This window comes from Labeo rohita, chromosome 5 (assembly GCF_022985175.1).
Source record: "Labeo rohita strain BAU-BD-2019 chromosome 5, IGBB_LRoh.1.0, whole genome shotgun sequence".
Taxonomy (NCBI): Eukaryota; Metazoa; Chordata; class Actinopteri; order Cypriniformes; family Cyprinidae; genus Labeo; species Labeo rohita.
In genome coordinates, this window is record NC_066873.1 from 23,313,149 (window position 1) to 23,325,382 (window position 12,234).

Here is a 12,234-nt window from a genome sequence, read left to right on the forward strand (position 1 = left end):
TGTAACCATTTCTGAGTGCTTTTTCAGGTTTCGGGTCATTGTCCTAGTGGAAGACCCATGACCTCTGGTGGAGACGCAGCTTTCTGACACTGGCCACTGTGTTGCGCCCCAAAATTCTTTGGCAATTATATTTCATGACACCGTTCACACAGTCAAGGCATCCAGTTCCAGAAGCAGCAAAGCAACCCCAAAACATCTTTGAACCTCCGCCATTGATTGACTGAAGGGACTGTGTACTTTTCTTTGATAGCCACATTTCTTTTTCTGTAAACAGTACCATGATGTCCTTTACCAAAAGTTCTACTGTTGTCTCATTAGTCCACAGTATGTTCTCCCAGAAAGATTGTGGTTTTGTCACATAAGTTTTGGCAAACTCCAGTCTTGCTTTTTTATACCTTTGTGTCAGCAGTGGTCTCCTACCATAGCGTCCCTTTTCATTCAGCTGACGACGGATAGTGAGAGCTGACACTGTTGTACCCTGTGTCTGCAGATCAGCTTGAATTTTTTTGTAAGTTAATTGGGTTCTTTATCCACCATTCAAACAACCTTCGCTGTAATTTTTCATTCATTTTGCTCTTCCAGTCACGTCCAGCGAGGTTAGCTACAGTGGACACAGGAACATTAATATCTCTGGAGATGGACTTGTAGCCTTGAGATTGTCCATGTTTTTCCACAATTTTTTTCTCTCAAATCCACAGACAACTCTTTACACTTCTTTCTTTTCTCCATGCTCAGTGTGACACACAACACAAAGGTTGAGTCAACTTTTCTCTATTTTAGCTGGTTGCAAGTGTGATTACTATATTGCCTACACCTGTAACTTGCCACAGGCGTATCTCAATACAAATTACTTCACATGCTTGAAAAGCAATTATTTTTTACAATTTTGACAAGGTGCCAATTATTTTGTCCAGTCCATTTTTTAGTTCTGTGTGAAATTTTATCAAGTTTAACTTTTCTTCTCTGTTTTTTTTTATGTTGTTGCAGTGCAAACAGAAACAATAAGCATGTGAATACCAAAACATTTGCAGTTGGAACAATTTTCTGAGAGAAGTGTTGCATTTTCTGACAGAATTGCAAGGGTGCCGTGACTGTAAATGCAGTGCTTTTAAACTTTCTATTCAAAAGAGTAAAACATGTAACACTGTTTCCACAAAATGTCGTTCCAAATCCATAAAACCTTTGTTCATCTTTGGAACACAAATGAAGATATTTTTAAGAAAATCCATAGGCAATGTTAACACTGCAGGCAAATGCGGCCCAACATTTTTTTCTTTTTTTTTTTTTTTGCTCACATGTGACTGTTTTTCTCATGACAGAGTGCACAGCACAAACCACATGGAATCTGATCTTTTCAATTTCAATTTGTTACCATATATGGTACTAGTCTGAACAGTCAGTCATATTGGAATTCATGTGGCTTTAACATAAATCTTGATCATGATTCTGCACTCATTTTAAGAGTAAAATCAAAGATTTTACATACCCAAAGTTATCAAGTCAGTTGCAAAAGGTAATCAGTGGAACTGTGATGTGACAGACAACACTATATAGAATACAAGCAAAACATTAGGGCTTGTATCATAAAAGTTTCAAAATTCTCATTCTCATTCACATCCTTGTCTTTATTTTTCATATTGCCTGTGCATAATTTTGCTGAATTTTGATCACACTACAAATGAATGCATAATCGCTTACTTTATGTCCTCTGTGTTTATATCTGTATGACGGCCACAGTTTTCCCATGGAATTTTTCACTGTTTCTGCGGGTTGACGTGTCCCTGCTAATGCAACTGGGCTAGTTTTGAACTACTTCTGAGAAGAAATTAGATGGATTTTGTTGGGAAAACATGGCAACCCTGTTCATATTGTTTTTTGTGCATGCAGGTCAGTTTAGAACCATGATCTTCACACTGAAAATCTAATATTGGCCACATTTAAAACAAAAATGTGAACAGCTATACAAGAAAAATGGATCTCAGCAAAAATCAGAATTGAGCACTTAGGCTCACAGAGAGAATGTCGCCATAGACAGCAATGCAACTACCATGTTCAAGGCCTAGAAAAGAGAACATCGTTAAAATAGTCCATGGGACATCAGACGTTCAACTGTAATTTTATGAAGCTACAAAAAATACTGTTCGTGTGCAAAGAAAATAAAAATAACAACTTTATTTAATAATTTCTTCTCTTCCTTGCCAGTCTTTGATTCGCGTTCATGAGAGTACCACAGTGCATATGTGTGGTGGTGCTGCTGTGGTGCTCTAGACACGCTGCACCTTGTTTACAACCAGAGGAATGCACACATATGTGTCGTGGTACTCTCATGTATGTGCGTCGAAAACTGACACAGAAGAGAAGAAATTGTGAAAAAAAGTTATTTTTGTTGTTTTTTTTGTGCACAAAAAGTATTCTCAAAGCTTCATTACATTACGGTTTAACCACTGATGTCACATGGACTATTTTAACAATGTCCTCAATTACCTTTCTGGGCCTTGAACGTGGTAGTTGCGTTGCTGTCTATGGAGAAAGCGGATTTCATCAAAAATATCTTAATTGTGCTCCGAAGATGAAAGATGGTCTTATGGGTTTGGAAGGACATGAGAGTAATTAATGACAGATTTATCATTTTTGGGTGTATGTATATTATAAAGAAGGATATTTCTGGTCCTCAGTGCTGATTGGTCAGTACTGTGTTTAGGTCATACTAAATACAGGAATACACTACACAACTTAAAATCTAAAGAGATTTTAAAACACTAGGCATAATACAATGGCCAACTTTGTAAATGGCAACCGAGAAAAACTGGGCATTATACATCAAACGACTGAGGATCACACCATCAGATCACACTACCAGACTTTCAAGTCATTCTGAACACAACAAACTCATGCAGAAGCATGTGCCTAGGAGATGTATAACAAATGAAGACAATATGTGTTTAACAGTCGGCTCAAAATATCAAACATGCTTCATATCCTCCAACCAGATGGAATCATACACCATGTGGTTTACTGTGAAAACTCCAGCTACCCAAAATGTGCAAACTGGAGTTGAAGGGTGCAAAAATCAAAGCAAAATATGTGCAGTCTATTGCAGTCTTTATACAGTTTGTACTGTAGTATAAAGATATTGCAGTATTAAGTTCATGAGACTTGCAGCGTTGGAATAGTAATTATTAGCTGACCTTCACAGTGGCTTCCCTCTTGTGTAGGCTGGTAACCAGGGTAACACTGGCAGCGGAATGATCCCTCAGTGTTAATGCAATGACCATTAGCACACAGACGGTTATCCTGACACTCATTGATGTCTGTGGAGAGACGAACAGACACATAAACTTTAAAAACACATAGACACGTTCAACTCTGCTTATGTAAATGTTGAAAAGTTTTTGCACAGTATATTTATTCTTTTTAGAATGAACCAATGCAGGAAGTAATACAATCTCATTTTAAACCATTTAGAATGACGAGCTTAAGTTTCAATTTAACAGCGAGTTGTTTAGTTTTGTTGGCTGTATGCCACTGACCTCTACAGCCTTTGCTGTCAGCCTCAGGCAGGAAGCCCTCATTACACAAACATCGATATGATCCTGCCAAGTTCTCACAACGGCCGTTTAGACACACACCACGCTTCTGACACTCGTTGACATCTGATAGAGAGAGACAGACATTTCTTGTAAGATTACACAGTTGTCAACTTTATTTGCTAAAATGCCCCACATTTATCACCTTTGCTACAATCAGGTACAGTCTGTGTGTGCTAAGAGCTCATGGTAGTCAGAATGACCTTAGTCATATATTTCTAAGAATGAGAGCTAAACTGTTTGTGAGTGGCTACACATGTGTCTTTGTGTGTATGTATGTGTGTAAGTATTCAGACCGTAACACACTCCTCCCTGTGCTTGGTATCCAGGTTGGCAGGGTATACACTCATAGGATCCAACAGTATTCTCACACTGTTCGTTAGGACAGATACTCGGGTCCAAACATTCATTAATGTCTGCATTTGAGAGACAGCAACAGACAATAAGACACATTCACCGACATTTAAAAACACTGCTAATAAAAAACAGAGTAAGCCATATTGGATGAACAGGAACGGTTTAGGTGTCTACAATTAACATTAAGTGTTTTGTGTCTATGCATAGTATCGGTGAGTGCCCTCACCTTCACAGAGAGGCTGTCTGCGGGACTTGCTCCTGAGGCCTGGCAGACACTCACACTTATAGGAGCCGTGCAAATTAGTGCAGTGCCCTCCAACTCCACAGATATCGGGCTTAGAGCATTCGTTTATATCTAAAAACATGCATGAAAAAAAGTGTTAGTCATCTGTATTAATATGCGTATATGTATTGTAGCTGTCCACTGCCTTTGAATAGACAATGCTAGTCACTCACCAATACATCTGCGTTTCCCATGATGAAGCTGAAGTTTGAAGCCAGGGTGACAGTTGCATCTGTAGGAACCCACGGTATTAATGCAGGTGCCTCTACCACATGGCTCCGAGTCACATTCATTTTCATCTACAGAAAGAGTGAGGACATAGTAGACATTGTTATATAATCTTCATTGTGTAATATAGTTGAATGGTAAACAGTATCATTCAACTACCATACCGTTCAATTTCAAATAAATGCTGCTCTTTTGAACCTTCTATTGATTAATGAATCACGAAATTTATGTTTTTCACAACAATTTTAAGCAGCTAATCTATTTATACTGTTGATAATATAAGGAGACATTTTTCTTAAGTACCAAATCAACATATTAGAATGATTTCTGAAGAACACTGAAAGGTATAGTTCACCCAAAAATGAATATTACCACATGATTTACTCACCCTCAAGCCATCCTAGGTGTATATGACTTTCGTATTTCAGACGAATATATTTGGAGTTATATTAAAAAATGTCCTGGGTCTTCCAAGATTTATAAAGGCAGTGAATGGCTGTTGAGGGGTTAATAAAGGCCCTCTGAAGCAAATCTATGTGTTTTTGTAAGAAAAACATCCATATTTAAAACTTTTTTTAAACTGTAACCTCTAGCTTCCATTAACTCTCGTACGCGTTCATGAGAAAGTGGCGTTCCAGCAGATGACGTAGGACGTAGGCATAGCGTAAGCTCCGGTGAGAATATGCTAGTCATTTTGTTTACAGCAAAGGAAAACCAATCTCCTCATGGCTTATATTAAAATCCTCCAACATTTTTCTTTACAAATCCTTGTTTTGTACTTCTAATTTGTGACAGGAATTCCATGTTCATCACCGTGTTCACCTAAGTCCTACGTCATCCGCTAGAACGCCACTCATGTACGTGTGTACGACAGTTAGCGGAAGCTATAGATTACAGGTTCTATAGTTTTAAATAAGGATAATAATAATTAATAATTAATAATTTTTCCTACACAAATGCATAAATTCACTTCAGAAGGCCTTTACTAACCCAGCGGAGCCATGTGGAGTACTTTTTATGATGGATGGATGCACTTTATTGTACTTGGAAAGAGCCAGGACATTTTTAATATAACTCTGGATTTGTCTGAAAGAAGAAAGTCATATACTCCTAGAGGACGGCTTAAGGGTGAGTAAATCTTGGGGTAATTTTCATTTTTTGGTGAACTATGCCTTTAAAGGGGTCATTGGATGCTAAGTTCACTTTTTCATGTTGTTTGAACATTGTGTGTTGGCAGTGTATGTACAAATCTACCCTATAATGATAAAAATTAATGCAGTGATTTTTAATTAATCCGTAAAAATAATATCCCCTTTTTCTAATCGAGCCATTCTCAGATGCCTGTCGTTGTGGCGTCACACAGACAGAGGCCGCTCCCATGATAGTTGATTGACATGAGCGTTTACCTCAGATCAGCTGTAACAGTCCGACCTCTTTGTTTTGATGCCAGAGCAGGGATGTAAGTTAGACAAGAATATCTATGATTGAGTGATTAAGATGTTGTATTGCTGGATGTAATATTGAACATAGTGGTCGTCATTTACTCCCGACATCTGAGCCGTTGAAGATGCAGTAGATTACGTTTGTTTGTGAATGGAATGCGCCTCCCGATCTACATATATCCGTCTATGTTCGCGTGAATCATTCGTGATCCAGCTTCACTTACAGCAGAAGTGAGTATAAGGGTTTTTTTTATGAATCTTTGTGATCGCCTTTCCTAATAATGTGCTAGTTAACAAATGTAGCGGCTAAACACGGCTAAATGCGGCTAAAGTAAACTCTGTCTCTCCACAGCGAGAAGAGAGGGGCGGGGCGAGCAGAGCTCAACATATCAAAATGGGCATCCGATGATCCCTTTAAGACTGAAGCAAAGGCTGCTGAAAATTCAGCTGTGCCATCACAGGAATAAAATTTTAAAATCCATTCAAGTAGAAAACAGTTTCCGTATTTTAAACTGTAATAATATTTAACAATATTACTGTTTTTACTGTATCAAATAAATGCAAACTTTGCTGAGCATAAGAGGCTTCTTTCAAAAACAATCAAAAACTTTACCAACCCAAAACTTTTAGACAACAGTGTATGAGATTTCTATACACTACCATTGCAGATTTTATTCCCAGAGTGCATTCATCTGTGATTTTATTGTTTGTACAGTATGTGTGTGTGCATATTTACATGCATGTACTCATGTACTCACCCACACAACTCTTTCTCTGTGCGTGTGGTCGATATCCTGGAAAACAGTGGCACATGAAACCATTCTGCGTGTTCACACACTCTCCATGGCCACATATATTCCTGTTCAGCTTGCAGTCATCCATTGCTGAGACCCCAAAACACACATCCGTAATTGTGAAAAAACACTTTTCTTATTAAATTACCAAATAGAACTATGCAATACAGCAGAGCTAACTGTCACAGAACTCACGTGAGACCTGCGTCTGGGCCACTTCATGTGAATCACTCTCTGGAGGCACATGGACTATGGGAGGAGTTGTTGGCCTGGCCACAATGACTGAAGAGATGCAAGCAAAAATAGAGATAAAGGTAGAGAAAAAGACATTTAAAAAAAAAAAAAGCAGATAATTAATGTTATTGACAAAATTTTGCGTTGATATTTGCACTTCAATTTGAGCTATGGAGAAACACAGCCCTACACTTTCTAAAGTGTACCTGGGTGGCGAGGCCCGTGTGTGCTGATTGGTGAGAGCTGCATGGGTGTGGTTGTCTGAATTGGGACTTCCTGTTGACATGAGAGCAAAATCAGTTAAATGAACTGTCTACAGCTAATGTCCCTTAATGAAACTGATTAAAACTGTGACTTTGAGATTTCTGTCAAAGATGACTTTTGACTTCTGTTCTTCCCTCGAATGGTAGTTTAGGCATAAAATCAGAATCTTACCGGAGGCTTGACCTCTGAAACACAAACACAAAGATACAATGAATAATCAGTCAATACAAAAACATACAGCAATCAGCGTCAAACAACCTTAATCTCAGAACTGATTCAAATGTCTGTACCAGTGTCAGGATTAATGTGTTCAATACTGGTCAGGAAGGGCTGAATGGACAGAGTGCCATGATAGGTCAGGAAAGACATCCCCTTGCCCGCTGGACAGATCTTATTAAAGGAAGCTAGAGAGACAGAGTGAGAGAGAATGAAGCATTAGAGAGAGAAAGACCAAAGATTAATTAGTCAAAGAGTCAAAACCTTCTTTAAAGATACACAAACATGTTCACAAGAGGGTCAGGCAAAATTCAGAATTGAAGAATTGACTCCATTTCAATTCTGAATCAGAATGACAAGATGAGGAATTCACAGGATTGAAATCCTACTAAATTCAACATAGGTAATGAAATTTGGGAAATTAAGTGTTCTTGAACTCTGGTTCACAAATGTTAATTTGTGAACTATAATAAAACATATAAACTACATACAAAATGTCTATTTCAAACATCTCCTAATTATTTTAACAACAAAGTTTGAAACATTTTCTAAAACTCCCAATCAAGGCTTTTTAAAAATATATTTCTGGTTCAAAAGTACAATTTTTTTAGAATTTAATCTAATTTCAAATCATTGTAATTCTACTTCTATACATTGAAATTTGAAGCGCAATTCTGTCTCCTGTTTGCTGCCTTCAAATTCAGTTCAAATTCAGGAACTGAATTAGGCATTCTCCAGTCAGTTCTGAATGGTGCACATCCCCACTCAAAAGGCACACTCACCTGTCCCGTCCTGTGGGCACCTCTCGCAGTTGCTTCCCCATGCTTTACCCACAGTGCAGCAGCATATCTCCTGGGAAAGGCGTGTTGGAAGAGCAAGCTCACATTTCCCTGCTTCCGTAACCATTCGATAACAGAGCCCCTGCTCAACGGTCGCTGTCGATGCTAAGAGAGTAAAAAGATCTTTATGATGGTTTGTTGGCCACGCTGTTCAATGTGTCATGTATGCGAGTTTGCACACGTATTGATGTCTTACCAACACAGCGTGTCCTTTCTGTCAGTACATAACCAGGTTTGCAGGTGCAGCGGAAACTTCCCTGTGTGTTTAAACATTCTCCATTCTGACACAGCCCCTGCATCATACATTCATTTATGTCTAAGACAGAGAAAGGGGAAAACGCAAAACAAAAAAAATCATTAGTATTTGTGATAACTTCATAAAAATGTATAAAAAATGTTCATTTTGGTCCTGTACAAGTCATGAGTAAAATGGCTGAGGACAAAAGGAAATCAGCTTAGGATCAGGGTGAGTGTTTAAATTATGTTCATGGGTAGGATTCACTAACTATCTATCAAAGAATTCAAATTCTGTTTAAGGTGTCATGAACTGAGAAATCAAAATTCCCTATAAAAGCATCCTGTAAGTTTCAGAACTCAAAACTTTCTGGTTAGTCTAAAAACAGCTTATATTGAAGCCAGTGTGCCAAAATGACAGGTTGTGGAATGTGCTATTTTATTACATAACAGTGTGGCTAAACACTGCCTCAGCAGAAGATCAATGCCTGCTTCTACATCACTGCCTGTTTAGCCCCACCCACCAATTCATGCATGTTGTGTAAATAATGAGAAAGGCAAACGCACGTCTCAGCAGAAAGCAAACGATAGAAATGGCTCCAGAGACAACAAGATGCTGTGCAGTGCCGAGTTGTGGAAAAACAGTTTTTGCGTTGCCTTCCTTCTAATCCTAACATTAGGAAAGAGCGGATGAACTTTATTTTAAATTAAAATCCAGACTGCGTCAGTAAGAACTTGGTCTTTTGTTTACGTAATTTTACCGCAGATTAGTTTACGGATAAAGCACAATTCGACGCAGGATTTTCAGAAAGATTGAAACTAAAAGACAATGCTGTGCAGACTATATTGGATCTGACAGTAATGTTATTTATGCATCATCTATGAAGAATGTAGGCTGTCAAACATACACAACTGTTAGCCAATCATAGCAGTGGGCGTTTACTTCTGAGTCTACAATCTGCCACGCTTTTTCAAACAGAGCATTCTGATGAGGAGGAAACAAAGGACAGAAAATAATCTATTACTGCTAAATTATGTTTGTTATGTAGAAATCTTGATCACATTATAAGTAGACTTTAGAGAACAGTACAAAGTAATAAAAAAATGGCAGTCCATGACCCCTTTAAATCAAGGTAAACCAACAGAGACATTTCATGTCAAAGACAAAGCTCTCAAGTCTCTTTTTCTTGTTAAAGATACAGTTTTGTAACTGATTTTCCAGCTGTCATTGTTAAGGCTGTTAAGTAATTCTATTGCAGTCAGAAATGGTCCTGATGGGTTTCCCATCAAGAATTTCTGAAGCTGGATTACTAACAATGAAAATGGTGATGCCAGAAATTGTTTCCTTTCCATTTTTTCTAACTTCTTCCAATTGAGAAGCAGAAGTTAGTATTTTATTGTACATTGATACCTGCAGTTTTAACAGTGCTGTACTCTAACTTTTCTATGAAAACATGAAAGCAGGTTTCTACATCAAGTAGATGATTTAGGCTCAATGTCAAAACATTATGAGAGAAATCTGACTTATTTCTAATGGAATTCCAGCGATAATAGCTTAGCCTTGAAAAACACTCAATCTGGAAAGGCTACAGCAAAGATCTTTTCTTCACGTACTGATTAGTGCTACACATCTCAGCCACCTCAGAGTTTAATGTTCTCAATAATCTCAAAAAATATTTTGATTTTCCTTGAACCTCAACTTTAAACATAGTGTTCTCATGCATTAATTCTGGCAGCTAAACTGTGTAGTTCTCTGTTTATCTGGATTACACTGAAGTTGAATAATATCTATTCTCATACAGTATTTCCAGTTTGTTCATCGCGAAGATCATCATCTGCAGAAATAATGCAATTTAACTGCTGTCGTCTTAATTTTTTGTCCTTGTGCAATTTGCTCCCATCGCATTGTTCACATTTCATTTCTTCTGATTTCTCATAAATCTGAGAAAAGTTTTCATTGAAGAGGGCACCTACAGTATATCAAAGATCTGAAGCATCTGCTTGCACTAAAACCTGACAGACGTTGTTAGTCATTTTGCTAGTCTACAATTTATTCACTCCCCTCATCCCAACCAAGCATCTCCCTCAATGGGATCATAAATGGAGCTTATCACTGAATTATCTGATATTTTTATGTTCCTTTTGCTATTATTCTAAATTTGAAACTATGCAGGTCTATATACCACAGTAATCCAAACTGTCTCCTAACTGGCAGAAAGTCCTTGACTTCTGTGTTCGGAATGGATAACAGGACTGCTCTACTATTACTTGTGTGATAAGATGAAATCCTTTTTAACATAGCAACTTCAAGTCTTGTACAGGACTAACTGCAGATTTCTGTAGGTGGTAAGAAAATTCTGTCACAACATCTCTGCCATAGAGGACCATAGAGGGAGTTGATGTAGCTTTAAATACATCTGTTATAAATACCATATATTTTTATAATAATACTAAGATAATAATTAGATCATGTGGCTGAGCAGCTTCAAAGTTTAATCTAGTATGCCTCTGAATTGAGGTTTCTAAATAGCCCAAATGGTAATTACCACAAACTCCACTTACTACACATCAGTTTCATCCTCAAAAATATTGTCATATTAAATCATCAGATGTTTCAGAGATTTTTATTATGGATATGGAGAATTATTTTCTGTCAATATGTTTTTTGGTAACACTTCACAATAAGGTTCATTAGTTAACATTAGTCAACTACTTTAGTTAACATGAACTGAGAATGAACAATACTTCTACAGCATTTATTAATCTTAGTTAATGTTAATTTCAGCATTTACTAATGCATTATTAAAATTAATAAAAATTAATATTAAGTTGTGTTTGTTAACATTAGTTAATACACTGTGAACTAACATGAACAAACAATGAAGGACTGCATTTTTATTAACTAACACTAACAAAGATTAATAAATAGTGTAATAAATGTATTGTTCATTCATGTTAGTTAATACATTAACTAATGTTAACAAATGACACCTTACTGTAAAGTGTTACTGTTTTTTAAATATTCACTTAATTTACAATATTCACAATATTGACTTTTAATAGTCCACTTCCAGAACAAAAATTGACAGACAATGTACTCACCCCGTTGTCATCTAAGATGTTCATGTCTTTCTTTCCTCAGTCGTAAAGAAATTATGTTTTTTGTGGAAAACATTTCAGCATTTCTCTCTATATAGTGGACTTTTATGGTGCCTGCGAGATTGAACGTCCAAAATGAAGTTTAAATGCAGCTTCAAAGGGCTCTAATAAGGGTCTCATCTAGTGAAACGATCGGTCATTTTCTGAAGAAAAAAAATATATATACTTTTTAACCTCAAATGCTCGGCTTTTCTAGCTCTGTGATGCACATGCGTACTCCGTGTAATCCGGGTCAATACAGTTAGGGTATGTCAAAAAACTCCCATCTCATTTTCTCCTCCAACTTCAAAATCGCCCCCAAATCGCTGTTTTTTTTTTTGTAAAGGGCGTTTGATCTTCTTTGCATGTTTACTTTGTAAACACTGGGTTGGTACTTCTGCAGCGATGTAGGATGATTTTAAAGTTGGAGGAGAAAATGAGAAGGGAGTTTTTCGTCATACCCTAACTGTCTTGACCCGAATTACACAGAGTACGCATGTGCATGGCAAAGCTAGACAAGACAAACGTTTGAGGTTCAAAAGTATATCAGTGCTCGAAATTGCAACCGTTTTGGTCACATATGCTCTCAGAATTTAATCTACGTGACCTCAAAATGTA

At 37.3% G+C, this 12,234-nt stretch overlaps 1 protein-coding gene across 4 annotated transcripts in view; it reads right to left on the reverse strand.

Moving 5' to 3' along the window:
- ltbp3 (latent transforming growth factor beta binding protein 3) overlaps nt 1-12,234 on the reverse strand; it is a 48,454-nt gene that overhangs the window by 9,682 nt on the left and 26,538 nt on the right. For 2 of the 4 annotated variants that reach the window (XM_051109176.1, XM_051109173.1), the window contains exons 7-18: nt 8,441-8,560; nt 8,188-8,349; nt 7,480-7,593; nt 7,361-7,374; nt 7,132-7,201; nt 6,887-6,973; nt 6,656-6,781; nt 4,401-4,526; nt 4,171-4,299; nt 3,884-4,003; nt 3,531-3,653; nt 3,189-3,311 (exon numbers count right to left, since the gene is read on the reverse strand). In XM_051109176.1, coding sequence (XP_050965133.1) covers nt 3,189-3,311; nt 3,531-3,653; nt 3,884-4,003; nt 4,171-4,299; nt 4,401-4,526; nt 6,656-6,781; nt 6,887-6,973; nt 7,132-7,201; nt 7,361-7,374; nt 7,480-7,593; nt 8,188-8,349; nt 8,441-8,560 — 1,314 coding nt within the window. Of the gene's footprint in view, nt 1-3,188; nt 3,312-3,530; nt 3,654-3,883; nt 4,004-4,170; nt 4,300-4,400; nt 4,527-6,655; nt 6,782-6,886; nt 6,974-7,131; nt 7,202-7,360; nt 7,375-7,479; nt 7,594-8,187; nt 8,368-8,440; nt 8,561-12,234 lie in introns of all 4 variants that reach the window. The other 2 variants (XM_051109174.1, XM_051109172.1) reach the window with 1 other exon arrangement.